General features: G+C 33.4%; 3 protein-coding genes across 5 annotated transcripts in view; 1 reads left to right on the forward strand and 2 right to left on the reverse strand.

Annotated features, from left to right (window-relative positions):
• The window catches only part of LOC108736254, a 25,661-nt gene extending 20,531 nt beyond the window's left edge, over positions 1–5,130 (forward strand). Inside the window, exons 13-17 of the mRNA XM_018468612.2 lie at positions 1,323–1,514; positions 1,567–1,745; positions 1,804–2,151; positions 2,219–2,366; positions 4,737–5,130. Coding sequence (XP_018324114.1) covers positions 1,323–1,514; positions 1,567–1,745; positions 1,804–2,151; positions 2,219–2,366; positions 4,737–5,059 — 1,190 coding nt within the window. The 3' untranslated portion in view covers positions 5,060–5,130. The remainder of the gene's footprint in view (positions 1–1,322; positions 1,515–1,566; positions 1,746–1,803; positions 2,152–2,218; positions 2,367–4,736) is intronic.
• Positions 5,131–6,657: 1,527 nt separating this feature from the next.
• On the reverse strand, positions 6,658–15,475 carry LOC108736271 (dimethylaniline monooxygenase [N-oxide-forming] 3). 3 transcript variants are annotated; one of them, XM_018468629.2, is made up of 8 exons: positions 14,658–15,118; positions 14,403–14,601; positions 14,209–14,350; positions 13,846–14,145; positions 13,637–13,781; positions 10,956–11,122; positions 10,616–10,903; positions 6,658–10,553 (listed from the first exon to the last, which is right to left on the reverse strand). In XM_018468629.2, the coding sequence occupies exons 1-8, from the start codon at positions 14,710–14,712 to the stop codon at positions 10,545–10,547; spliced, it is 1,305 nt and encodes a 434-aa protein (XP_018324131.1). In that variant the 5' UTR covers positions 14,713–15,118; the 3' UTR covers positions 6,658–10,544. The 3 variants fall into 3 exon arrangements, with proteins under 3 accessions (XP_018324131.1, XP_025830905.1, XP_018324129.1); XM_025975120.1 differs by lacking the exons at positions 6,658–10,553; positions 14,658–15,118 and adding an exon at positions 15,372–15,475 and having other exon boundaries at positions 10,583–10,903; XM_018468627.2 differs by lacking the exon at positions 6,658–10,553 and having other exon boundaries at positions 10,583–10,903.
• An 11,252-nt stretch (positions 15,476–26,727) lies between these two features.
• Positions 26,728–27,824, reverse strand: LOC112904621. The gene is made up of 2 exons (XM_025975106.1): positions 27,214–27,824; positions 26,728–27,166 (listed from the first exon to the last, which is right to left on the reverse strand). Exons 1-2 carry the CDS (start codon positions 27,622–27,624, stop codon positions 27,158–27,160), a joined length of 420 nt encoding a protein of 139 aa, XP_025830891.1. The 5' UTR covers positions 27,625–27,824; the 3' UTR covers positions 26,728–27,157.
• Positions 27,825–27,836: the final 12 nt, after the last annotated feature.

Consider the following 27,836-nt stretch of genomic DNA (forward strand, 5'->3'; position numbering starts at 1 on the left):
AAAAAATAGTTTATAGCGCGCCATTATTGAGAGAGATATAATATTAACGTGTAATAAAAGATTGTGTTTCATTTATCTTTAACTATGGCTTCTGTAAAAACAATTCAAATGTATTTTTTTACATTTGCGGACAATATACAATAGTTAAGCAAAGATTGAATATAACAGACTTTGTAAAAAATGCTTATTAAGCTTACTTCAGAATGAAGTTGTCACCAAGATAAACACTGGGTTACCAAAAAATATGCCGGTTATGTGTTGAAATGTTAAGAAAGTAGACTTATAGTAAATCAAAATCATTGTTATTCGGTATTTTTATGTCCAAATTAGAATGCAATTGGAAGTCGGAGTGAAAAATGTCATCAATATGAGTTTGAAAGAAGAAAGTATTGCTTCCACCACTTTATATTAAACTTGGTTTGATCAAACAGTTTGTAAAAGCATTTCGACTTGACGAACGGTGATTATTTCATGTTTAGATATCGAGGTCATGATTTATATAGGTTTTAAGCATATAAAAAATCGTAAGGACACAAAAGATTGCTTTTTAAGAAAAAAGTCAATTCAAAAATCACGTTTTTTTGCTTATTTTCAATCTTTCCATGCTTTAATATTGTCGAAAGTATTTTTAACCAACACCATCGAAAAGAGCATCGTTAAAAACATAGAAACACTGGTTATCGAATATTTTTTCGTCGCACTCATTACGTGGCAAGGGTTCAAATGGAAATGTGTTCTCTGAGCGTTTATGGGTTAATGTGACGTGGTATAAACCATATGAATACCGTTTTCTATTACTCTTAATTAGAAAGAGTAAGAGAACAGAGGATTTTATGGAAGTCAATAAGAAGTAGGCCAGATAAATAGGTTAGAGATAGGACACCTTCTCAAGTATGAAGGTCTAGTCAGAGACATATTATAGGCAGAAACGGAAATTAGGAGGGCTAGAGGTAGACCTAGATTAGATTACTGTTCGCAAATAGTTAAGGATATGGGTTGCTCTAGCTTTAGGGAAATGCGAAGATTAGCGCAGGATAGGAAAGAGTTGGAGGTGCGTGTCTAACCAGTCTATGATGATGATCTATGCATTCTAGACAAAGATTTAATTAGTTGAAACAGTGTTTGTGCTTATTATTCGAACTTTTCTGAATTTCTATATTTACACTAATGTTCATATAGGTATTCTTGAAAAGAGAAATTACAATTGATACAGATCTAGATTATAATTACAAAAAATTTAAAACGTTAAAAAAACTTAAAAATTTTAATAATTGTTTTGTTCTTATTAAATAAGTGTATTATGTATTTCATTAATATTTGAGGTTTTCTAAGTTTACAAGATCCATCGCTAAAAGTTCCTGGAAATGCCGGCTTGAAAGACATTGTAATGGCCCTGAAATGGATTCAACAAAACATTGCCAGTTTTGGTGGAGATCCTCAAAACGTAACCATTTTTGGCTGCAGCGCTGGAGCAGGATCAGCTCATCATTTAATAGCGTCTCCAATGGGCAAAGGTTTTAGAATTATGATTCTAAATTATCTGATAATTGTTATGGACGTTTATAGGTTTATTTCATAAGGCTATATTACAAAGTGGTTCCTTGTTTTGTCCCTGGTCAATAGGAACTGGCTACGTAGATCATCTTAAAGAGGTCCTCCACATAACAAACGAGAAAGATATGTTAGAAGTACTAAGGTCAATTCCTGACCATCAGCTTTTGGAGCTCCAAGAAAAATTAAAAGAGGTATTATTATTATTTTATATGTCCCCGACCGCGATCACTGGTTGTTATTTTCTGTCAGACACACGGAAATCTTAATAAACGAGTTCATGGGCCTGTTATTGAGAAAAATAATTCAGGAGAAGAGCCATTTCTTAGCGAAGATCCCTTAGATTTAATTCTTTCCGGAAGATATAATAAGGTTCCTATAATAATAGGATATTCCAATAGGGAAGGGCTTGTTTATGCAATATATAATAAACTATCGGATGGTACGATTCAGCAGTTACCCAGTTTCGAACAGATTATTCCCCAGTGGCTCGGATATCCCAACGGTAGTAGTGAATCCAAAACTATAGCAGAACAAATAAAGAGATTTTATTACGGCGAAGAGGAGCCCTGCATGGCAAATGTGGACAATTTATATTTGGTACGGTTAAAATAAGAAACTTTCTTATCATTTACATCGTAAAAACTGTTTTTTTGTTTTCTAATAGCTTTTAGGCGACTCTTACTTTCTTTCTGGCATCGCATTTACCGTACGCGCCCATGTACATACATCCTCTATGCCTATATATTTGTACAGATTCTCTATCGATGGTCGGCTTAATTTATATAAGAGAAGTTTAAATTTAGAATTTTACGGTAAGCAATGAATTATTTTGCTACATTTTAAGCTTTACATATGGTGGGCGGACAATACCTACCAAGAATAAAAATATTCTTATCCCCCCGAAACATAAGTATGAAAAGAGGGTTTAGTTCGTTACAAAAAACAAAACGGTTTGTCTTTGAAAAGGTTAAAATCCATTTGGAGATCGAAAGCTTCATGTGGGGGGGGGTACCCAAAAAGAGAACTAGAATGCCAATGCATTTTAGTGAATTAATTTTTTAATATTTGCCCACTACAGATAACCTTAAATTAATAAGGAAAAATTTTTGCTTTTGACTTCCATAGACTCTTCTGTTCCCCTATTCTTTCCAATACCTCTTCATTTCTAACCTTTTCTACCCACAATATCCTCATCATCTGCCTATAACACCACATTTCGAACGCTTCTAACCTTTTCTTTTCCGCCGCATCCACTGTCCATGTTTCGCACCCGTACAACGTCGTGCTCCAAACATACACCTTTAACAACCTTTTTCGAATTTCTAAATTAACCGTTCCCGAGCATAGAAGTGACTTCTTTTTATTAAAAGCGACACGATCCTGCGCTATCCTCTGCTTTATATCCCTACTACTCCTTCCATCCTCACTTAGCTAACTTCCTAGGTATCTAAAATCAGCCACTTCTAATTTTTCGTCTCCTATCTTATTTGCTCTTTCCCTACTTTTTCTTCCTTTGCATACTAATATTTTAGTTTTACTTTTATTTATTTTCATACAGTACTGATCTGTCAGTACCGCTTCCATTTTATTTAAAGCTATCTCTAGGTCCTCCTTGCTAGATGCTAATACTGCTATATCATCTGCAAATCTAAGCATACTAATCTTTTGCCCTTGCACATCTATCCCTACAGTTGTACTGTCTTTAATGATGTTGATGGCGTCTTCGATGTATAGATTAAAAAGTAGCGGTGACAGTGTGCATCCCTGCCTGACTCCCTTCCTAATATTTACTTCTCTACGTTGAATCCCCAGCTCTATAACTGCCTGTTGCTCTTTATACAAACTAAGTATCACTCTTCTATCTTTGTAATTCATCCCTACATTTTGTGATACTTTTGAATTTAACCCTACAAAAATTCAAAAGTATCTCAAAATCAGTTTCCATTGGACTGTAAACACTTATCTCAACAGGAAAATTGTTGTCTTACGGGTTTTGTTCAAAAAATTGATTTTTATTGGATTTCAAGGTTGATTTCACTTGCCATACTTTTTTTGCCCAGCCGATGAGGTCATCCGTCACTGGCTGGACTATTTACTGTTTTAAAAGAAAGCAGATTTTGATGAACGCTGCCTGGCCAACTGAGAAAGGAGAGTGTCTATCAAACGTACTTAGCATAGGCATTGGCCTACAGAAAAATAATTCTCTTTTCTCTGGATACTCTGGTAATTCGTTAAAACTCACCAACCGTTAGATCTCAACAATTTCATCTGCGGTAGCCGATAAACCCACCTATTGTTTGTAACGAATTGAGCACCCTTTTTTTCATGTATGTTTTAAGTGAAAGATCAGTACTTCTTTTATTAAGTTATTCAAATACATTGATATAAACGATTTTTTCTGGTTGTCTCTTTTATATCTACATCCCAAAGACCTAAATTCTTGACAAATTTTAAGTTTCCAAGTCAAAATTAACCTTTTGAAGACTGAGAAATACATTTAGTGTCACAATTACACTTTTTTTGTAAAATTTGGAATTGTGGATAACTAGCGTAATTTGTAGGTTATCACAATTACAAGCGTACCGGTTAATGATAGGGTGTGCGAATATTCGAAAATTTCGAGTTATTCGTTGCAAATAAAATAAAACCTATTACTGGGTTTCAATTCGGAATTCAAATTTCTTTAATAACAATTTTTGAGGGGCAGAAGAGTTCTTTTCAAAGATCTAGAGATGATGTTATATGGAGTAATATTCTTTATACCGTTTAGAGTAATAGTTTTTCATCAGTTTTTCCATTTTCCATGAAGAAATCTGTTAATCAAATAGCTCATGGATAGAGCCAAATGTAGCACTTCCAATTAGAAAACTTATTTAGATTAGATAATGACAGTGAAGCTGGCATAAAGCGGTCAAAATGAATTTCAAAAATGTAGAAATTCATGGCTTCTTACTGGTGCCAAAGTCAAAAATTGGGGGTCATCATTTGTGTATTGATTGTTTCTAGTTCCTTTTTTATTCTCAATGTTATTTACTTCTTCAAGGGTACTTATTGAGTACAAGATAACACACGGTCAGTATATACCGCCGCCGCTTTTGGAACTTGTACATACTGCCTTGTGTTAATTAGCCATTAAATATTTGCTAGTATTTAATTATGATACATATAATGCATAACTATAGGTGCATGCCATGCTGACGAATTAGGATATCTCTTCAAAGGAATACTGTCCAAACAGTTAACTCCAAATTCAAAAGAAGAAATAACTATGAAAAGAATGACGAAATTGTGGACAAATTTTGCCAAAACCGGGGACCCAAATCCTGCAGAGGAAGATAGCTTATTGAATGTGAAATGGGAAAAATGTGGACTAAATGCTATGAACTTTTTGGAAATTGGGGACGATCTAACAACTGGAAAAAATCCAGATTATAACAGAATGAGTTTCTGGGATGATATTTACAAATCTAACCCATCAACATCTAAACATTTTATTGTTGAATAAAATTGCTTATTAATAATAATTTATGTATATCTAGTATTCAAAATAGATTATTATTACACATATACCAAACACAACTTAAATAAATGGCTGTTATTATTTTTATGTAGTATTATTGAATAAATTGACAAATGTGCGTCATCGTAAGAGCCCTTCCAAATTTTCAATAAACAATCGAAAATACGAAACGTTGACAGTTTCATTATTTCGTAAGTAAGTAAGTAAGTAAATGTAATAATATAGGTAGGCTTTATACCTGTTATTATTAACACTATGTTGTGAACGATTAGATTTTAATTCCGCATCATATAATTTAAACATTTTCTCTTGCTGTTTTGCAGCCTCGAAAATCTTATCTAAATTTTTAAATTCTTTTGCCATAAGAACTGTTCTAATATTAGTAGGTAATTTACGCAAATAGGTCGTGGTCGCAATTCTTTCAAACGCATCCGCCAAAGCTTTTTGAGCTACAGGGTAATTGCTCATTTCTACCGCAGAAGAACATATCGCATCTCGTAAAGGGACAATTTTATTATAAAGAGATTTTGTAGTGTTATCTTTACATTGGACAGTAAAAAGATCCCAAATTAAATTTTCGAACGATTTATCTAAATCATAGGCTCCTTCCAATACAACGAAAAGTTCATCTGCATTAGTAATGATACGAGACGAAATTAGCCGTCTTGCCCTACCACTAATTTTAGAAAAAACTAACTTATTTAATAACTCTAAATGTGGAGGCGATACTTGACATTTTGACTTAGCGTAATTGTAAGCCTGCTTAAATTCAAAAGACCCTATACCATTTTCTCCTCCATTGAAATCTGGTATTTGTGTGATTAAATAACCAAAAATTTCATTAATCCTTAAAGCACCTGAGTTGACAGAGTCAGTTGAACTATTAGGATTTGCCATATTAAAAGCGAAAATGATAGGATAAGAAGTAACGAATAATCAAAAACAATATAATAGGCGGTGGACAAAAAGTAAATCACTCACCCCAAAAGTAAAAAGATCAGTTTCATGTGAGGTTGTAGGACGAATTCCCTTCCTTGATTTCCAATAATTAGGATGGATTCCTCTGGTGGCAACTCCAAAGATCGTTGGATGGACCTATAGAGGATCCTACTGACTGCGCCAAATGTTACGTCCTGGTTTTTCGGGTTCGAACGAAAAGTTCCCAGTAACGCATGACAACTAAATTTTATTTGGTAGTTGTCGAACCAAAAGTTAGTTTAACTTTATTTTTCTTTTAATTAGCTAACACTAGATCTTTCTATAAGAATGACAATATTAAGCTTTCAAGAAAAACGAAGAAACGTTAATTTATTATTTATTTTGAAGTTACAACCGACAGAATGACAGCATAAATAACTTGCCTTGGTCTAATTGTGATCCCTAATATATAGTGATTTATTATCTAAATAAATATGGATAACAATACAAATATAGATACCTATAAAGAACAGTATATTACAGTACCTACATTTTGTATACGTATGTTTCTTATTTCAATTCCCATTTATAATAAATAACAGGGTTAAACCTGTTCGAGATCTGTTCAANATAAATATAGATACTTAAGAAGAACAGTATATTACAGTACTTATGGTTTGAATGAACTCGAATAACAAATCATAAAGTTTTTGAATTATTTTATTGCAATAGAAAAATTTATCAAGGAGGAGTTAGGGATAGCTTTAAACAAAACAGTATTGTATGAAAATAAATAAAAGTAAAACAAAAATTAAATGGTAAGGTTATAATAAGGTTGTACTGAATCTCATTTTCAGTATTTTGGTTGATTATATCGGGAAAAACTGTCCATTTTTGTCCTATTTTCTGTGGCTGATGAACCTAAGTGCATTAATTTTTATACGTGTTTATTTTCATTATGGACTGTTTTCTGCATTCGAGAATTAAAAGTTTTGCTTGTGTCACACGTGTTTCTGATTAATGCAGTAACTTGTCCTATGGACCTTTTGTGAACATTGATAAGTTAAAAGAAAAAGACAGTTTTTATTTGGTTTGTTCAGACTAAAAGTAAAAAGAAGAGCTGTCTCTATATTCATTCAAATTTTAAGCAACAGAATTTAAAGGGTAAATAATAAAGCTGAAGATAAAAGAGGAGAAGTAAAGAAAAATTAGATTTACAAAGGAAGAGTAGAGAACGGGAATAAAGAAAGAAACATGAGTGGTCTGGAAGAGGCAAAAGAAGATTTGAAAAGAAAAAATATAGTGGAGCTTAATATTAAGATGGAAAAATTGAGACAGAATAATGCAAATGTTAGAAAATATAAAGAGGAAAAATAAAAAAATTTTAAGGTAAATGAGGAGAAACAAAGGAAAAGAGAATTGCAAAAATAACGAAGATGGAAAGAATTCGAACAGAAGATGGAGGGAATCCAGGAAGAAAATAAAAGTATAGAAATGACGGAAGAAAGAGAGAAAGAAACAAGTGAAAAAGTAAAGAAATGGGAAGAAAAAATGGATAAGAGCGAAGAGCGTAAGGGAATATTTACAATACGAAAGAAGTGAAAGAGGTGGTGTTGGAGGATTTGGAAATAAAAAAGAGGGTGGAGAAGCATTTAGAAGATTAGATGAAAAGAATAAGGAGAATGGAAATGGAATTAGAAAAGAAAAGAAGAGTAGAAAAGAAGCGAAACAATAATTTTTGGAATACAGTTAGAAGGGAACAAAGAAAAGAAGGAGAAGAAGAAGGTGGAGGTAGTGGAGGTATGGAAGCTTCAGGAGAAAATCTATGGCGTAAATATGGAAAAGTGGGAAGATAAGATACAGATAATTAGAAATGTCAGAAGGCTAAAGGAGACAGAGATATATATAAGGGACGATATGACCATGGAAGAAAAGAGAAAGGTAAACGAGAAGAGGCAAAGAAATGGAGAGAAGACAATCAAGGTTGGATATAAGAAAATAATAATAGACGGGGTAATATGGCTGAGGATACCTTGGATGGAGAAGGTTAGAAATGAAGAGATACATATTAGAAAGAATAGGATAACAGAGGACAGAGCAGAAGTCAATAAGAAATAGGCGAGATAGGTTGGTAGGACACCTTTTCAGGCAGCATGAAGAACTAGTCACGGAAATATTAGGAACAGAAACAGGAGTTGAAAGGAGTAAAGGTAAATCCAGATTAGAGTACTTTTCACAAATAGTTAAAGATGTGAGATGTTCTAGGTTTAGGGAAATGGGAAGATTAGCTTAAGATACGAAAGAGTGGAGGTGCATATCCAACCAGTCTTAGGACTGACGCCCTTATGATTATGAATAGAAAAATTGGTATAGAAGATACAGAAGAATGACAAGTAAAAAGGCAAGTAATTGACAAGTAAATATATACATTTTCGTAGATTTTGATATTAAGTGAACCTGAACATCTTAACAGGTTAAATAAAAGTAGAGAAAAAACTTTTAAATGTAAATCTTTATCTTAATTATTAGCATTGTAATGGGTGCATTATTTAGAGTTGCTAGTTCAGTTGCGGTCACGTTCGCTCCGACAGGTGTTGCAGCACTCAGATCCTTTGATAATTTGAAGTACAAACTCGGAAATGCGCGAGCATTACTGTGTTTTCTTGAATTAATTTCCCATTGGCGCTTTCACGATGTTTCGATACCGCGACTGCGAATTTATTTGCAAATGCCTCCAACGTTCTTGTCAGTATTTTTCTAACAAGCCTGTTTATCTCGATTGTTGCTTCATGACAGAACAGTAATCTAATTTACTTAATTTTTTTTCAATACATCCTATTCATTACAAACGTTTTGTTACGAAGGAACAAATCTTATTCTTGCATTTGTTGAAAAATTAGGTGATATGTATTTACAAACTGTTGAATAAAATAATTACTGTGTGGAGAGTTATTTGTATGGGGGATCTTCCAAAGATAAACGCTTGTATTTCCTAACTGTATTTGGTTGCATAATTTTCAGAGAAGTCCATATGTACTACTGCGTCTTCTTCAGTAAGATTATATTAATTCACTTGTATGTTAAAATTCCTGTATCTTTCATTCGCCATAGCTTATATCTCTTGACAATTATTCCTGAAACTAACTGATTTGCAGTAGATTTTTCTTTCTTAGTTTTCATTTAAGAAAAATTTTCTTGTAGTTGCTGCTTCACAACTTCCGCCAAAAAGAGCCTTCTTGACCAATTCTCTTCTACATTCTGGAGTGTCTAACATCTTGTTTAAATGTGTTGTGGGTGTATCTGGCTTTTGATCCTTTTTTATTTTTTTAAGTCTCAACAATCTTTTTTGATACTTAGCGACTTTCTTCTTCAGATCAGCATCTGCATTTTTCTAACGAGCCTGTTTATCTTGATTGTTGTTTCATGACAGAACAGTAGTCTAATTTACTTACTATTTCTTTAATACATCCTATTCTTTACAAACGTTTTGTTACGAAGGAACAAATCTTATTCTTGCATTTGTTGAGAAATTAGGTGATATGTATTTACAAACTGTTGAATAAAATCAAAAATAGTACGCAAAAATATATATCTCAATTGAATGGAATCAATTGAATCTTGTTTTTATAACACCAAAACAAACCAAACTTGAACTGCGCAGCAACTCACACATGACAGTGTAAGTGTAAAAACGCTCCTCGACGTCATATGACGTTTTCCAGCTCATCACATTGTACAGTGCACTGAGACGTTTGATTCATTGCAGAAAATATTTTTTGTCCATGACGTCATATATGTGTTTTCTGATTAAATTTAATTATATAATTAAGTAGAATTAGGCCAATTTACATTCCATGAAGTATACTTCAAATGTCACAATGTTACCAAATAGTGAAGCCATAGGTTAACTATCAGATAAAAGGGAATACACGGTAACAACAACGCTCACTTTATGATTGTTACGACAGGACCTTTTAATTCTTAGCATACTAGTCAAAAAAAGATTTGTAAAAAATAAAGAAATTGAAAAAAAGAATCATCGGCCGCTAGTAGAAACCTTAATAACGCTGACCCAGTGAAGCTTCATGAATGCTGTTGAATATTGTATACAACATTAACGCCTATCACATTCGTTATACACTACATTTGATCAGTATTCAGAAAATTTTGAAAGGTAACATCTGGAGGTACTATAGAGTACATCTCGTGATAGCGCTACAATGTAGGGGGTGTAAAAACTATGCAGAAAAGATATCCCACTTCCTGAGCCTTCAATGATTGAGAACACTCGCTGCGGCCGCAATAACTTATCGACCTTTGTTATTGCAAACGTCAAGTGACGAAACACGCGCACCTACTCGTGACCTTCGTAGCAGCTGGTACGCAGACAGGTCAATTGCACATTATTTACACCGACGCCTCGTTACATAATTACGTTAAGTAATCCTGGTTATAATTGCCCCAACTAGGCTTATTACTCTCATGTTTATGGATATCATTGGCTGGTACGATATGGCTCATTGTACTTCTTTTTCATGCACCTTTATCTCGCTTAATTTTTCTAGCCACCGCGATAAATTAATTATACAATTATTTTGTGATATTTTATTAGCAAAATGTTACCTCAAACGTTTCTGAATCAACGATTTTGTAACAAGCGTCCAAGTTTCTCATATCTTTAACAGCTTTGTATAATTTATTAACAACATTGGGTACTCGAGTGATGTTAGCTGTTGTAGTTAAGTCATTAAAATACTTTTCTTGCTCTAGATAATTTCCCATTTTATGCATGTAATTTGGGTACATCGACTTAGATTTCTTGTCAGTTACGTATTCTTGAAAATCTTTCAACATATTTTCTTTCGAAGGTATTTGGAAATGTCCTGTTAATGAAGAAATGAAAAATCTCACCTAAAATTGACATTTGAATAGTTCACTTTAATAAAAATTAATAATATTGTACCTGCACTTCAAGTACGGGAATCGCAGCTACTGCAAATGGAATTCCTATAAACGCCATAGTCGGGTGTTCTATGTTAACGATTTGTTTATATAACGGTCTAACCCATTTGCCGTTTACAATTTCGATATCAGAATTTTTCGAGAGAAACGGATAACTGTACTCGTATCCTACGGACGATAATCATTGCTACTAAAAGGACTATAAATGAAACAACATAAGCATAATGGACATGTTTTGGGAATCCTTCTTTTTAAATGATCTCACGGTTGAGGTTGTCTTATCTACGTTTTGTCGGTAACAGTTGAAGGCATTCTCAAGGACCATTATACGTGGTCGTAAGTGGAGTGACAATCCATGGGGATGCCTTCTACAATCAACAGTGAAACACCCAAAGACAACTTCAGTCAAGGGACCATTAAAGGGGTAAATTTTCAAAAAATAACATTCGAACAACGATAGTTCTATTTGTTGTATTTATAAACACTATGACCACCAAGTCAACAAGGTAAACGACTCTGTGCCAAAGGACTTTGAAAAATAAGGTGACAATTTGTAAAAGGCACGAATAAGTAATAGCATCTTACATTATGACTGATATTCGGATGTTTTGTCATACTACTATATGCTTTTTACAAAATGCATATGGGAGTTTTTAGACTTACTTGCAATATATTAGATGCCGTCTTCAAGAATCCTTTCGGAACGAAGCTTCTTGTCTCATGTTACCCAAGCAATGTGCTAACCTGCAGCGGCGTTGCCAGATGAATTTCTCTTTATGCCCTAGTTGTTTTACCGAAATTTCCTTATGTTTCATCCGATATTGTTATAGCTCTGTCTTTATTCAGTTATTCACATGTATTTAAAGAGAGAGACAAAGAGGGGGAGCTATTTTAAATAACTGCGGAAGCTAACCTGTTAGTAGCAACTGACAGTCGTAGAATTACCATTTCTGTAATGCATATGTTGGATGTTTCTCAGTATTTTTTTTACAAAACACCTTGAGCAAAACATTGTCCTTACCGGGTGTCCCACCACATCTCGCAGCTTGTTATTTAACCCGTAACCTAAACTATTCTTAACCCAACCCAATTTAACAACATCATCATCATCATCATCATAAGGTCGTCAGTCCTAAGACTGATTGGACACTTACCTCCACTCTTTCCTATCCTGAGCTAAACTTCGCATTTCCCAAAAACTAGAGCAGTCCACATCCTTAATTATTTGCGAACAGTAATCTAATCTAGGTCTACCTCTACCCCTCCTAACTCCTGTATCTGCCACTAATATGTCTCTGACTAGACCTTCATGCCTGAGAAGGTGTCCTACCAACCTATCTCGCCTATTTTTTATTGACTTCCATAAAGTCCTCTGTTCTCCTATTCTTTCCAATACCTATTCATTTCTAACCTTTTCTACCCACGATATCCTCAACACCACATTTCGAACGCTTCTAACCTTTTCTTTTCCGCCGCGCCCACCGTCCATGTTTCGCACCCGTACAATGCCGTGCTCCAAACATATATCTTTAACAACTTTTTTCGAATTTCCAAAATTGTTCGCGAGCACAGAAGTGACTTCTTTTTATTAAAGGCGACACGACCCTGCGCTATCCTCTGCTTTATATCCCTACTACTCCTTCGATCCTGACTTATCTGACTTCCTAGGTATCTAAAATTTTAGTTTTACTTTTATTTATTATCATACAGTACTGGTCTGTCAGGACCGCTTCCATTTTATTTAAAGCTATCTCCTTGCTAGATGCTAATACTGCTATATCATCTGCAAATCTAAGCATACTAAAATTTTGCCCTTGCACATCTATCCCTACAGTTGTACTGTTTTTAATGATGTTGATGACGTCTTCGATCTATACATTAAAAAGTAGCGGTGACAGTGTGCATCCCTGTCTGACTCCCTTCCTAATATTTACTTCTCTACGTTGCATCCCCAGCTCTATAACTGCCTGTTGCTCTTTATACAAACTAAGTATCACTCTTCTATCTTTGTAACTCATCCCTACATTTTTAAGTATATTTAACATATTGTCCCATTTAACATTGTCAAAAGCTTTCTCTAAATCTACAAATCCTATGTACGCACTCTTTCCTTTTTCTATCGTTTTCTCTATTGTTACCCGTAAAGCTAGAATGGCTTCCTACGTTCCTCTATTTCTTCTAAACCCAAATCTTCCCCTAATAGTTCTTCCTCCCTTTTTCCCATCCTCCTCTGTACAAAAATCACCTAGAATCTTCCACGTACAGCGCCTCCTAACGTGATGGTAACAACAGTAAAAAAAAATTGCAGCTTTTGACTGCTGCTCCAATAAGAATGCATAAACCGCTCTAAAAGATTAGATGAGGCTACTGCTGGATAAGATAGGTTAGATTAGTAGCTTTTTCAATTTTCGATTTTTCATCTCCAACCCCCACGCCTTCCTCCTCCGCTCCTACTTAAAAACATTTGTTTGCGTTTAACAAAGTCATTTCCGCCCTCCCCCTCCGTTTTCCTTCCCCAGCCGACGTCCGAACATGTCAGTCATAATGTAAAATTTGCTGTTTTTTTACACGTTTTACAATTTGTCATGTCAAAATTTATCTTGACGTTTATTAAATACCTAATTTTGTTATACATGGGGTTATTGTTTTGAGTTAAGTACATATGCTTGTAAATTACCTTACCTGTACAATATAAAATTACATCGATATTTTCTTCCGTTCCGTCATTAAAAACAACGGAATTTTTAAATATTTCCTTAACTATCGGCTTGAGGTAAACGCTGTTGGGCAATTTTATTGGAATAACATTTCTATGACTTAAAAAGACCTGAAATTAGGTATTAATACGTACTTGGAATAAAAACGAAAACTAAAATTTCGTATAATCACACCTTCAAGGCAACTTTAGAAAGTAATCGAGAAATGTCGATTCCGGAAGGACCTCCGCCTATAATAAGGACCGTCTTACCCGTAAATATTTCGGCAATTCGGTAAGCATGACTATGTAATTTCATTCCTTCAAAACCTGATGCGCCCTTTATATCTGGAATGAAGGGTTTTTCGTAATGTCCATTGCAAACCATTACGACGTTGTAAATATGCTCTGTTTCGGTTTTACTTTTAACATCTAACAATTTCACTAACCACTTTCCATTCGTTAAACTTTCAATTTGCTTAACGTAACTGAAAAACTGATTCAATAATGACCATTTCAATTTTTACGTCGAAACAAATAATAAACTTAAATATCATACCTTAATATGTTCATCGATGTGAAAATGTTTAGTGAAATTTTCGAAATACTGTAAAACTTCTGCTTGATATAGATATGACCTTTTCAACTCTTCCGGATACGTGAAACCACCGAAGGTCATTAATTCTTTCGGCAAATTTGTGCTATAACAAAATTAATAAACAAGTTTGGAACAATCAGACATTCCATTTTTACCGTAAATTTTTATACATAGATGAGTGAACCGGCAAGTCGTTTTCATCCAGATCTGTTTTATCGGTGTAAACCCATGTACCGCCAACTGCTCCTGTTTGTTCATAAATGTCGTAATCAAAGCCTGCATCAGCACAATATTTGGCACTAATTAATCCTGAAGGACCGGCGCCGATAATTGCCACCTTCATTGTTTGATGCCCTACAATTTTATTTATTTTAATATCCATTGATGAGAAAATTGTTTTATGGATATACCTTGATTTGAACAGACAAAAATAAATACAATTATTGAACAAAAAGCCAAATGCATTTTATTGACGAATAAACAGTAGGAAGACACAGCAGATAGGTATGGAAAACACTTCAAAACACAGAAGAATTGAACAAATTAGTTTGACTGTTTTAAAGGCAATAATTATCTAAAACGTTGATGTTATTATTTATGTATGAATTGCGTATTCATTTGACGATAAAAGAAGTTTTAGTTTCTTAGTATTATTTAAATGTAATCCGCAAGGTTTCCTTCATACGTCTAAGCAACATAGATTACGAGGTAGACGTGTGTGGTGCATAAACTCGAGAAATTCACAAACAAAACTTTAATATCATTTAGCGTTTTTCAGGAAAAAGTCGAAGTCAGATTATAAAGCAACAAAAAGCGATAACAAACGAAAGAAAACGTCAATAAGCTTGTTAATTTCACTGATTTTACATACATATATAAGGTAGATGTAGGTGAGCTGTAATGATTTCAGTTTAACTTATCATAAGCACCAGGAGGTGGCGCCATAAATACTAAGAATCAATTTTAGGAATAAGTCTTAGGATTACGTAATACCTAACTACTACGTTATATTAGTTTATGAAGAAAAGAAAATCGAATAGCAGAATATGTTTTACGTTTTATAATTATTAAAAAGCTACAGTATAAGACTTACCTTTACAGCATAACTGAAGCAAAATTCTTACCTTTCTTTATGTTTTAAGATACCAATAGTTTGGACTTGGACAAAAATAATTATGGAACGAACAAATAGCAAGGTATTTGATCGACACGATGCCGAATATACAATTATTAGATAATTCTCCAAAAGTGCTCTAAACGTATTTTTATCGTACGCTAATCTTATTATAAATGAACGACATACAAATTTTTTTAATGTTTATTTATTACCGATTATATTACAATTATCTTGTAGTTTATCATTACCGCCAACATAGGTAGAGATTTCCATTTTACATTCCACTTACAGAAGATAATTGTACTTTAAAACATTGTAATTTGAATTGCGTATAGGCAGCGTACTTTAACAAATTTTATGAGCGCTGGTACACTGCTGCACAACCGTAATTAAAAAGCTGTGCACTTATTAGAAACGAATAAGAACAACGACAGTTTAACTTAACAATTTATTTACTATATACAAAGAGATATTACTACGATGTAAAACAGATTCTTAATAATCAAAATTTCTATGTACAAAGTATTTATTATCTTTACAACCTAGTGGGGTGACAAATTGTCGTTGGTAGCAGAGAGGGCGGCTTTTGATAGTAAACAAGTTTCAACAAGTTTTAACGATTTAACCAAAAGCATCAATGACCTGCCTTTAAGAAGATTAGGTACCAAAATTTCCGCGTACCCAAATAAATTTTATGGTGTACTAATAAAGCTGCGACCCTTGCAAACATGGACAAAATAACGTTGAACATTCCTTCTTGAATAACGAATTGAAATGAAATTTTTCTCAAACTAACTATGAAATAAACATAAAGGAATATATAAATAAACATAAATGAATCTAAACAAACATTTTACCCATTTTTCGGAATCGTTTATTTTATTATCTAGTATCTAGGTAAGGATTTACACAATTATTTTTTAGAAACTGTTTGCCGATACAATTCAGAATTCCATCGGTGTTGTAATGAATAATTTTCTCACATCAGCTGATCCATTCATGTAGGCTATCATAATAAATTGCGTCACAATGTAAACAAACTGATTAATTATTTAATGATTAGTTATAAATTACATGTAATGTGAAGAGAGTTTGGACGTTTTTTGATAACTTCATTTATATTTAAATATAAAATGATACCTGATAATAAGCTCTCATTTCCTAATCTATTTTTAACAGTATGGATCTTTGTCTTCTTCGTTTTTATGTCGGTCAAAACCGAAAAATCGAATTCACACAAACAAGATGTATGTAGAAAATTGTTATAACGCAGGAGTCGGCAACCTGCGGCTCTTTGGATGTGAAGCTGCGGCTCTTTCCATACGCAAATATTATTTATTTTATAANGATTTTTCAGAAACAGAAATCCCTCTTGATGTCGACGTGTGAACCACTACTTGCAAAAGCATTCCCAGTAAGTAGAGGATAACATCCTGTGTGTATTTGCGGTAAAAGGTGTCTGATATTTTATACGGTTACGGAAATACTTACAGGAAGCTTAACCGTCATCCTTGAAATTGTAACATCAACTTTCCATCACATGCCTAATTTAATTTATAAGGCAAGTAATCGATCTCAAAAAACGGTTGTAATAATATACTATATAAAATATGTTTCTGCTGTATTCAAAAATTCCATTTCAATGACCGGAAAACGTCAATTCAGAAATACAGTCATTACATTCTAGGGGTACGTAAATTCCATTCAGGGTATTTTTAATGCCTTACGTGAGGGGTCGGCAACCTTTTGAGTCGGAAATCACAATTTACAAAATTTTAAAAAGTTTTTAAAGTGCCACAAATTTTTTCTAACATTTGCCAACTAACAAATGAACATTTAGAGTCGTGTTTGAAACTTAAAACAACAAGTTATGAGCCAAATTTATCCAAACTTTCTAAAACCATGCAAATGTATGTTATTGTTTTTTTTTTATTTTAACTACAAGTTACATTGTTTAGTAAAGTTTAAATTTTCTACTTGAATAACTATGCAAAGCCATGGTTTCCATTGAATTTGTTTGCTCAATTGTTTTTTATTGAAGTACAAGTTAGTGTTGTAAATAAATAGATATTTTTTCTTATGATAAATACATATTCTTTCTTATGAGTAAATAGATTAGTTTTTTATCAAAAAATTGTATTTACCTATTGCGAGTACTATTTATTTTTGGCAAGAAAAAACTTTGTAGCTCTTTAAAAACTTTGAAATTTTGTAAATTGTAATTTTTGACACTTCCGACTCAAAAGGTTGCCGACCCCTGTTATAACATTTTCGAAGTTTTTTATATTGTCAGATAATCATATCCAAAACAGATCCAGAACAATTCATATTTCAATTCATATTTTTCTGAACGTATTGAAATTAGGCACTTCATAGGTAGCAATTCAGAGTTTGTAACCGTATGCCATACTGATGGTAAAGAAACAGGTTTTTTGAATCCATTTATGATGGATCATAATTATTTCAATCACGTGATTTTAGTAGGTAATTTTGATGTTGCCTTCCATAACGTTCTTTATTTTAAAATTATCAGTGACGACACACGACTAGTAACAATACCACCTAGAGAAAGGCTACGGTGCTCTGGCGTGACGTCATAAGGCGAGCAGTACAAACTGAAGTGGCGCTCCATCAATGCGAATGCTCTTTTATTAAAAGCATGATTCAAATCAAAGGGCTTCCAGTAGAAACGGGGCTACCAGACATGAACTGAACCCTCAGTCGCATCCGGTTTGGTTTTTTTTTGCGAAAAAAAAAACAGTTTCAAAACAAAAATCGTCTTTTCTATATAAAAGCGCAAAATGCTAATTTTTCTCTCTTAGTTTTCAAGAATGCCATCAACTTTTTTTGCGTGAACTAGAAAAGATTGTCTTTCTTCTATGGTCGGATCAGTAAGAAAAGAGTTACATATAAAATAATTCGAAGTGGTCTGTATTCTGTCGAAACTGCCAGACGCGGATCGCGATTTCGGTCTTTTTGGATCTCATCAGCTCTGACAGAACACAGACCAACTTTTAACTGCTGTCTTAACAGTACGTTTTAGAAAATACTACAAATGGCGCAGTAAACGCCATCTGTAGCACGATGCTACATTTTAGGATTACGTATGCTCCAACAAGGTCCACTTGTGTGGATATCTACTTGCTGAAAACGAATCCCGGCGTAGCCAACTTCAACGTGATAGGCACGTTAGCTTAATCGAATAAAATAATTCGAAGTGGTCTGTATTACATATAGTTTTCAGTGTCCGGATGAGGTAATATTAAAATTCCAAAACTTCACTTCACTTACAAAGGATAGCTGTTTACTAAATGAATTATTTTCTGTCAATTTTAAATCCTTCACTATATTACCAATCTGATTAATAATATTACTAAAATTCTCATTTTGTTCTCATTTTTGAGGTACTGTACTACTTTCAAAGACTACTAAGTTATCTACTTCATTACATAAATCAGAAAGATCAGTAATATCAGTTAAGATAAACGGAGTTTTCAATTTGTTGGTCTGCAAAATAATTTGTTTTCCATATAAGTGACTTTCTATTTTAAGATCTGTACGAATTAGTAAAAAATAAGTAGTAATAAGACCCGCGACATTTTTAATCTGAAATAAAGATAATTAATTTTTTCTGTCTGCTAACTTGTGCCATTTTTCAGAAAGTGTCCATTTGTTAAAAACTTTATGAATTCATTAAAATTTTGAAAAGTAACACGCTCTTTATAAGCATGATATTCTTTGATACTTTATTTTAATATTCTAGATATATTTTGTTGCTCTCTTGAAATAAATTTTTCGTCTACTTTTTCTCATTGCCAACTTATTTTTTGAAAGGTATTGTGATGTTCGTGGGTTTAACAAAATTAACTTCTAAGACTGACAACGACAAAAACTATTTATTTGCACTAATTATTAAAGAACTTAAAAATACTATTTAATTATTACTAAACTTAGGTTATGAATTATTCTATTTATTTACACTACTGTTGATATATCACTATTCACTGTGCTATTTATTTCACTGCTATCACTGTCAATTTATTTCTTGCCTCTCGGCGATCGTCTCTTCCTTTAAATACTCTTTTGTTTACTTTCGGGAACCTTCTGGAAACACCTGGATAGTTTTCTTTTCTTTGAACTGTTTAATTGCTTTCCAAGAACGCAGATACGACACACATATTTACGAATACGGCGCACATGAAGAAAGGCGCCCACGGCTAGTCGATAAGCCGTTCACGCACACGTGTGCCGGATCGCACACAAACACACTCGTGCTCGCTACAGTATGTAGGGCAATTTGGAAAAATAGTTGAATTAGAACCCAATTCGAGCTTTGGATATTTTAAAGGTACCTCCAGTGTTTCTCTGGATTTTTCATCGTAATATTTCGTTATCCTAATTATACTTTCCTATCCTGCTGCAAATTATCCCATGGAATTGCTCGCAACAATTTTATTAGCAAGTTTCCATCTTTGGGAAAACTAAACACATATACCCGATTTTTTGTCAGTGTAATTTCCTTTATAACCCGGAATGCAACACTTATTAGGCATTTTTGCAAAAAGAAGCTCTAATATCTATTCACATAAACTGAACAAAAATATAAAATAAAAATGTCGCGCCAAAATACGTTCACACAATGACGTTACAAAGCACTTTCCAATTAGGTATATACAATGATGCTATCGCAATTTTACAAGTTTAATTGTTCGAATATAGGTAAAACGCCAGAAAAATTTTCTCAATACAATTTCTATAAGCTATATGATCAACTAGATTCCAGGTAAAAGCAGGTAAAATTCAATTAAATGAGCTAAAACTGAGAGAAACCTTTAGCTAATGAAATGCATACAAAATGAGTGTAATCTTCCCATTAACCGTCTTCTTATGATAACTAATTAGCCTGTTGACGTCATAGAGCCCTGGTCTTGCTAGTCTAGGTGGTATTGTTAGTAACCCCCTACAATCATAAAGTGCAATGGGAGCATATGGAACATCGAACCATAAAAGGGCCGTGTCAAAAGAGTGGAATAGTAGTTCAATATCCAATCAGCATATTTTTATTTTGGGTTTCTAGAAGCATTATCTCAGCGTCTTAATTACGCTCCTAGTAACTTAATAACGACGTCATATGTTAAAGTCGAACGGTCCCTAATAATAAAATTTTTTACCTAAAAATAATTTTGGAAACTCACTAATCCTCCTTGTTTTATCTAATCAAACGATAACTAAAAGGCAAATTTTAACATTAATGAATTAGTAGTGATCAACTTTCTCAGGAAAGGTATAATTGGCAAATGCCGTAAGTAATCAGTGGAGTTGTTAAAGTGGATACTGATATTGCCAAACTGGCCCTGAACATTCTTTAAGTAACGTCGCAATAATTTCTGAGAAGTCACGTTCTCATGTTAACGATATCACCAAAGCATTAACGAGAATCATGAGGTTTCAATCAAATTAAATTGCAAAAGAATCGATTACACGATAAAGGTGGCATTAGGTGGAGACATCAGCCAGCAGAGTAGCAGTATATATCCTAGACATTCATTTACAATTAAACGGAACCTAATGTAGACTAACAAGGTATATCTACTTATAACTGATTTATTTATGGTAAATACGTACATATATTGTGTGAAATTAGTTCACCATTTCCAAAATGAAATGTAACCGACTAAATCTTAATCGAATTCTGCATGTCCTTATTATCAATATTAGGCACGAATTATAAATATCAATTCGGATTCTTTGTTTACGTATACCTCAGGTTCATACGAGGTATATGACATTAAAAATCTGGGCTCTGAGCATTTATTTACGTTCATTAAAAAAAGAGTGCAGGACAATCGGTGGCGCAGCATCAATTAATAGTGTAGGTCAGTCACCGTAGAACAGTTGTTGTTAGAATAATTTGACATGAAACGTATTTACGGATTTGAATCATATTGACGCTGTAGAGGCGAAATCCTTTATTTCAGATAAGAAGACAATCTCCAAAATAGTACCTACACGTGAAATAGCAGGGAACGCCAGGGGCGGGCTGACATGTCAGATGTTAGAATAATGGGACGAGGTTATCTTTGGTTTAGAAAACACGATGACCTTGAATTTTTAGTTTTTAGTATGTTGTAGAGATGATAATGCCGATCATTTTCACAAATCTATCTAATAACCATACAATAACGTCACCAATGCATATACATCAGGTGATTGCATTAGAACCGTGTAAACACAGATAACTCTGATTCTCGGTTTACTAACGTGTTTTATTCATTTTATTCACAGAGAGCATGTTTTATATATTTCCTAGTACAATATCAGAATTTCATACATTTCCTAGGAAATGTATACATTTCCAGGATATATGTGTGTATTAAAAAATCTTTGAAACAATATTCTATAAGTATGAGCTTTATTAAAACAATGTTTTATAAAATACGACAAATGGCGCTGTAAACGCCATCTGCAGTACAATACTACATTTTAGGATTACGTATGCTTCAGCAAGGTCCATTTAAATATATGGATATCTAGTTGCTGAAACGAATTAGTTTATTCGATTATGGTAACGTGCCTACCACGTTGAGATGAGCTACGCCGGGATTCGTTTCAGCAAATAGATATCCATATATTTAAATGGACCTTGCTGAAGCATACGTAATCCTAAAATGCAGCATTGTACTACAAATGGCGTTTACAGCGCTATTTGTCGTATTTTCTAAAACGCGCTGTTAAGGCAGCAGGTAAAAGTTGGTCTGTATTCTGTNCTATAGGAACTACGATAAATTTTCCCTAATCAGCGCCATGTTTTTAGGCTCCTCCCATTTGACGGATCCCAATATTTTGCTCTTTTTCACTGTTAGCAATGTATGTTCCATAAAAACTTAAAACAATCGTTTTTATTAGCAAATATTATTCTGCCATTTAGCAGTTTTTTTTATTTTCTCTTTTTAATCAGAATGGATGTAGAAATGAGTGCAAAGCGGACCAGCATCAGTCAGTTACAAATATATCACCCTTCAAAACCATTTCTCTATGTCATCGACTCACTTCTTATGGGACGGCCTGTATGAAAAAGGCTTTAAAAACAGAGGGGACGGGATGCAGCTAATAAGTAGGTTTATAGGAATAAGATATGCGAACGTTGCATTAAGATACATACGCTTTAACCTGCTCACAATTATCTGCCTTCATTCCTTGTTTATTTTTTATATTATCTAATATTATTTTATTCGAATAAGTTTTATATATACATAGTACAAAGGTGCGGTTTTTATTATTCTTATCCTGCTATTTTCCTCTTCCACAAGATTTCTCTCATCCTTTTCAGGTTGTCCATTCCTTCCAATTGAGTTTTCCAATTTTTTGTAGAATTTCCTGTTTCCCTACATGGCGCAAAAATGTGTTCAAGCGTCTCTGGCTTCTTTACATAATCTGTCTAATTACTTTTCTTCTTCTTCCCAATACCTTGATGCTCTATTTTCACTTCCCAATCTAAATCTTGCAGTTAATTGTAACTCGTTGTTTCCCTTTACTCCTTCATCTTTCAAATAATGAGGTTTTTCTTCTCCTTCTTTCCATAATATCTTGTACTCTTGAGCGAATTTCAGGTTTCTCATTTTCTCTCTCCTTCTTTGTTTATCAATATCTTTAGTTAAGTATTCTAGTTCCTTCCATACACTTCTCTCATTTTCCACCTTCCATATATAATGTTTCTGTTTTCTTTTCTTCCTTTTGCAAGACCGAAATATTGTCCTTAACTTTTACACATTCTTTTAGTATTTCGGAATTTAATATTTTTTCTTCGTACTTTAAGGCCCTTTTTGAATATTTTATGGTCAGTATTTCATATTTAGTTTCTTCCTGAAGAAGGTATCTCGGAGTGCTCTTATCTAGCTTTAGTGTCCATTTAATATATCTGTCCTGAATACTTTCGATTTCTTTTCTCTCTTCCCATCCCCAGATTTCTGCCCCATACATTAGTATACTTTCTACTAGTGTCTCGAAAAGAAACATTCTCTTTTTCCAGCAATCTCTTAAGTTTCTTTCTCCTATTCCCCATACTTTTCCCATTACACTTAATGCCTTCTTTTTCAGATTTTTAATGTGCTTGTCTACTCCATTATTCCTCTGCAATATGAAGCCNCCTTAACTTTTACACATTCTTTTAGTATTGCGTTGCCTTCGGAATTTAATATTTTTTCTTCGTACTTTAAGGCCCTTTTTGAATATTTTATGGTCAGTTTTTCATATTTAGTTTCTTCCTGAAGAAGGTATCTCGGAGTACTCTTATCTAGCTTTAGTGTCCATTTAATATATCTGTCCTGAATACTTTCGATTTCTTTTCTCTCTTCCCATCCCCAGATTTCTGCTCCATACATTAGTATCCCGAAAAGAAACATTCTCTTTTTCCAGTAATCTCTTAAGTTTCTTTCCCCTATTCCCCATACTTTTCCCATTACACTTAATGCCTTCTTTTTCAGATTTTTAATGTGCTTGTCTACTCTACATTTCCAGAATATGTGTGTATTAAAAAATCTTTGAAACAATATTTTATAGAATTCCTAAATAGCTTCTATATTGTATATATTTCCTAGAAATTGTATACAATTCCTAGATTTCATACATTTCCGATAACATGTATGCTTTTAATGGAAAGTTCAAGTCGATCACCCTGCATATAGTGTGTGCGTAAAGGCATAAGAGAAAAGCAAGCTACCAACGGAGTCTGATTTGCATCAGTAGCCATTCCCCGCGGCTTTTGATGTGTCGGTATCCGAACGTTAATGTAACAGGTTCGGGGCTTTTTCGAATTCCGATTGAAGAAGGCTGCCATGCACGTGTTCACGTAGATAGTACGGTTATTGGGTAGCGTGAGAACTCGGTGTACTTGCTCTTTTTTCTCTTTAGCGCACAACAACAGAACCCAACAAACAACCGGATGGCATCGGGGAATTGAAAGCGTCATAACCGGCGAAACGGCAACGTCGGCGCCTCGTTTCTTGCGATAACTAACATACCTACTTATCTTAGGTATGATTTATAAGTAAATAAGTTTATTCTGTTGTGTTGTTTGTTAAATGACAAGAAGCTCGATCTGTCTCTCAAAGCTCAGTCACGTACAGTTATTTCCTTCGTTTTAAGAAAATTTGCAAGTGAACGCTAGTATACATTTCCATAACAGTCTTCCTGAAACTTCCTTCCTTTTATTTATATTTGCTATTAGATAATATTTATCGACCTATAATTTAACTACAACATGGGCAGTTACTTAATTGAATATGTTCGATGAAGATATTTTCAAAGTATTTCTGGTATTACCGGAAGTATGCCATAACCTTGTGATTTTTTCGAATGTCCTATTATTTTTATAAGACTGATATATCCCTAAAAATTGCTTTTTTGTAATACTTGTATTTTAAGTTTCATCATTTCTCCTTCTGTGTTTATTTCCTTTTGCATCTGTTATAATATCCCTTATTTCTTCTAAAGGCAATCCCTTTGTCTTATTCCTCTGTTAATTTTAAATTCCTCTGTATTTCTAACATTGCTTATTAGTATTTATTGCGATATCTGCCAAGGTCAATTTAGTTGTATTAATGGTAATTCCAATTCTTCTATCCCTTTTATTAAGATATCTCTACTTATTGCATCAAAGACTTGTTGAAAATCTATAAACATTTCCATTTCTAAATTATATATAATACTTTATAAGAAGTATTGAGAAGTGTGATCTGTCTATAATTATTACATATTGATTTATGTCCTTTTTTATAAATTGGTGTTATAAACCCATTATACCATTCTTTTGGCATATTATCTTATATTTTCATGTAATTTACTGCCTCCGTATTTTATTGTGGCGAAATAACTCTTATTGTTTTGTTTTTGTGTGTAAATATTTTTCCTAATTTTTCCATTTTAAATAATATTTCATTTCAAATAATATTTCACTTCAAATATTATTTCAATTCTTTTCAACTTTTTATCCTGTAAATACTTTGGTTTCCTTTCAATCTAAACTCTATTGTTCTTTCAATCACTTTTACCTGGAAATCCAACTTCAACCATACCTGCATGCACTCCCATACTAATATCTGGTTTTACCCTTAATTGCTTTCTCTTGAATTCTGTACTATCTAATTCTGTGTATTCCTAGAAACTAGTGTCTTCACCCTCTCTCTCACTACTTTTCCTTCTAGAACATTCTATCAAAATTACTAACCACCCTATCCTATAAATACTCGAAAATTTCTTATCTCAAGAGAGTCTCTCGTCTACCGCTACTACCACCTTTCGTAAGTGCTTTTATTCTATTGCTATTCGCTACATTGTTTTCATTTTTGTTGTCTTTGTTATTTTTATTGTTATTGTTGTATTATCTCGTTCTTTCTGTTACTTACTTTGTTCTCGTTTGTTTGTGCCTTTTTGTTACCTGTGTTTCGTTGTTATAGTTATAAACTGTTATCTGTTGTTATTAGTGTTTTTTTGATATTTAAATAATACCCATCAAAAGACACTAAATTATTAATTCTATGTTAATGTTGCCTTCTCCTGGAGTTTTTCCGTTCTTGGCCTGTTTAATTATATTTCCTATCACATTTTTGTTAGTACTACTACTGCTTTATTTTCTTGATGCACTCTTTTAAGATCCTCTTCTTCGTTCTCTCCTGTTGGTATTCCCTTGAAATATTCTTCCCATATGGCTTTAACCTGCTCACAATTATCTGCCTTCATTCCTTGTTTATTTTTTATATTATCTAATCTAATTCCTCCGATTTATGTCTGTTTATATATCATCTTACAGATTTCTTTATGGTATTTCTCTTTCTGCTTCTGTATTCTTCATTTCTTCTTCTATCCATTCTTGCCTTATCCGTTTGACTATATACTCATTTCCCCTCTCCCGTTAACATGCAAGAACATTACAAGGAATACTATAATTACTTCCTTCTAAGTAATTTTTACTAATATTTACCAAATGTTAAGATTTTTATCTCTTCCCATCCCCAGATTTCTGCTCCATACATTATTATACTTTCTACTAGTGTCTCGAAAAGAAACATTCTCTTTTTCCAGCAATCTCTTAAGTTTCTTTCTCCTATTCCCCATACTTTTCCCATTACACTTAATGCCTTCTTTTTCAGATTTTTAATGTGCTTGTCTACTCCATTATTCCTCTGTAATATGAAGCCTAAGTAATTAAATTCTGTAACCTCTTCGATTGTTTTTCCGTTCCATTGGAATTCGACCTTTTTCTTTCTTCCTCCTGCCTTCTTCCCTCTTAAAATTTTTGATTTGTCTGTATTTAATTCCAACCCTCTTTCCTTTATGTATTTGTTGAATTTTGTTAACATTTCCCTCATTCCTCTTTCATTATTCGCTAATAAAACTATGTCATCTGCATATGACACTGACCAAATTTTTTTTCTACCGATTACTATACCTCCTTCTTGCGCTGTGCTCATTTTCTTCTCTAAGTTTGCAAATGTTGCATTAAAAAGTACTGTGCTCAGTGGACACCCCTGTCTTATGCCTTCTCTCATTGATATAATCTTTGATTTTTCCCCATTAACTTCTATCTTAAAGTAAGTTTCCTCATAAATTTCTCTTATCCTCTCTTTTAATTTGTTTTCTATATTTAGCTCTTCTAAGGTCTTCCATATCGTATCTCTTTTAAGCTTATCGAAAGCTCCTTTCATGTCTGCAAAGAAGAGGAAAATTTCACCTTTTTCTTTCTTTATTTCTTCTTCGATGGCCGTTTTAACTATGTATATTGCGTCAATAGTTCCTTTATTTTTCCTATATCCCATCTGCGTCTCTCCTAATGCTTTTTTGTCTTCCAATTCCTTTTCTAATCTTTTCCTAAGTATTTCCGCGTAAATTTTATATCCTGTGTTCATAAGAGTTATTCCTCTGTAGTTTTCCGGTTTATGTCTATCTCCTTTCTTGAAAATTGGTTTTATTATTCCCATTTTCCATTCCTCAGGCAGATCTTCATCTCCATTCCATATTTTATTTAGTATTCCTTGCAAGTTCTCTTGTAATTCCTTTCCACCATATATCCAGGCTTCATTTGTGATTTTATCTTCTCCAGCCGCCTTTTTCTTTTTCAGCTTCTTTATTACTTGTTCTACTTCCTCTTGCGTTATTTCTTGATCTTCATTTTTTTCTATTTTCTCTTCTTTACCCAGCTGTCTTGTTTCTTCTACTACTTTTCCTCCCATTTGTTTAGCAAAGTGCTCAGTCCATTCAACCATATGTATTTTTTTACTTATCTCTTCTTTTTTTGTTCTTTGTTTGTTTATTAACTCCCAGAACTTCTTTCCCGTTTTGTCCTTTCTTGCTTCTGACCAGTCTTTCTCCAATGTCAGTCGTTTCTTATCCTCAATTATTTTTTTGTATTTCTTTTTACATTCACAGTAATCTGTTTTCAGTTCACCTGTTTCTATATATTTTTTCCTTGTCTTCT

Source organism: Agrilus planipennis, unplaced genomic scaffold (genome assembly GCF_000699045.2).
Source record: "Agrilus planipennis isolate EAB-ADULT unplaced genomic scaffold, Apla_2.0 scaffold97, whole genome shotgun sequence".
Lineage (NCBI taxonomy): Eukaryota > Metazoa > Arthropoda > Insecta > Coleoptera > Buprestidae > Agrilus > Agrilus planipennis.

Coding starts and splice junctions, on each gene's coding strand:
- LOC108736271 (XM_018468627.2), bottom strand. CDS start 14,712: ATGCATTTGGCTTTTTGTTCAATAATTGTATTTATTTTTGTCTGTTCA. Junction 14,351..14,402: donor TCTATGTATAAAAATTTACG/GTAAAAATGGAA, acceptor ATTTTGTTATAG/CACAAATTTGCCGAAAGAAT. Junction 11,123..13,636: donor TGTAATTTTATATTGTACAG/GTAAGGTAATTT, acceptor TATCGTCCGTAG/GATACGAGTACAGTTATCCG.
- LOC112904621 (XM_025975106.1), bottom strand. CDS start 27,624: ATGGTTGAATGGACTGAGCACTTTGCTAAACAAATGGGAGGAAAAGTA.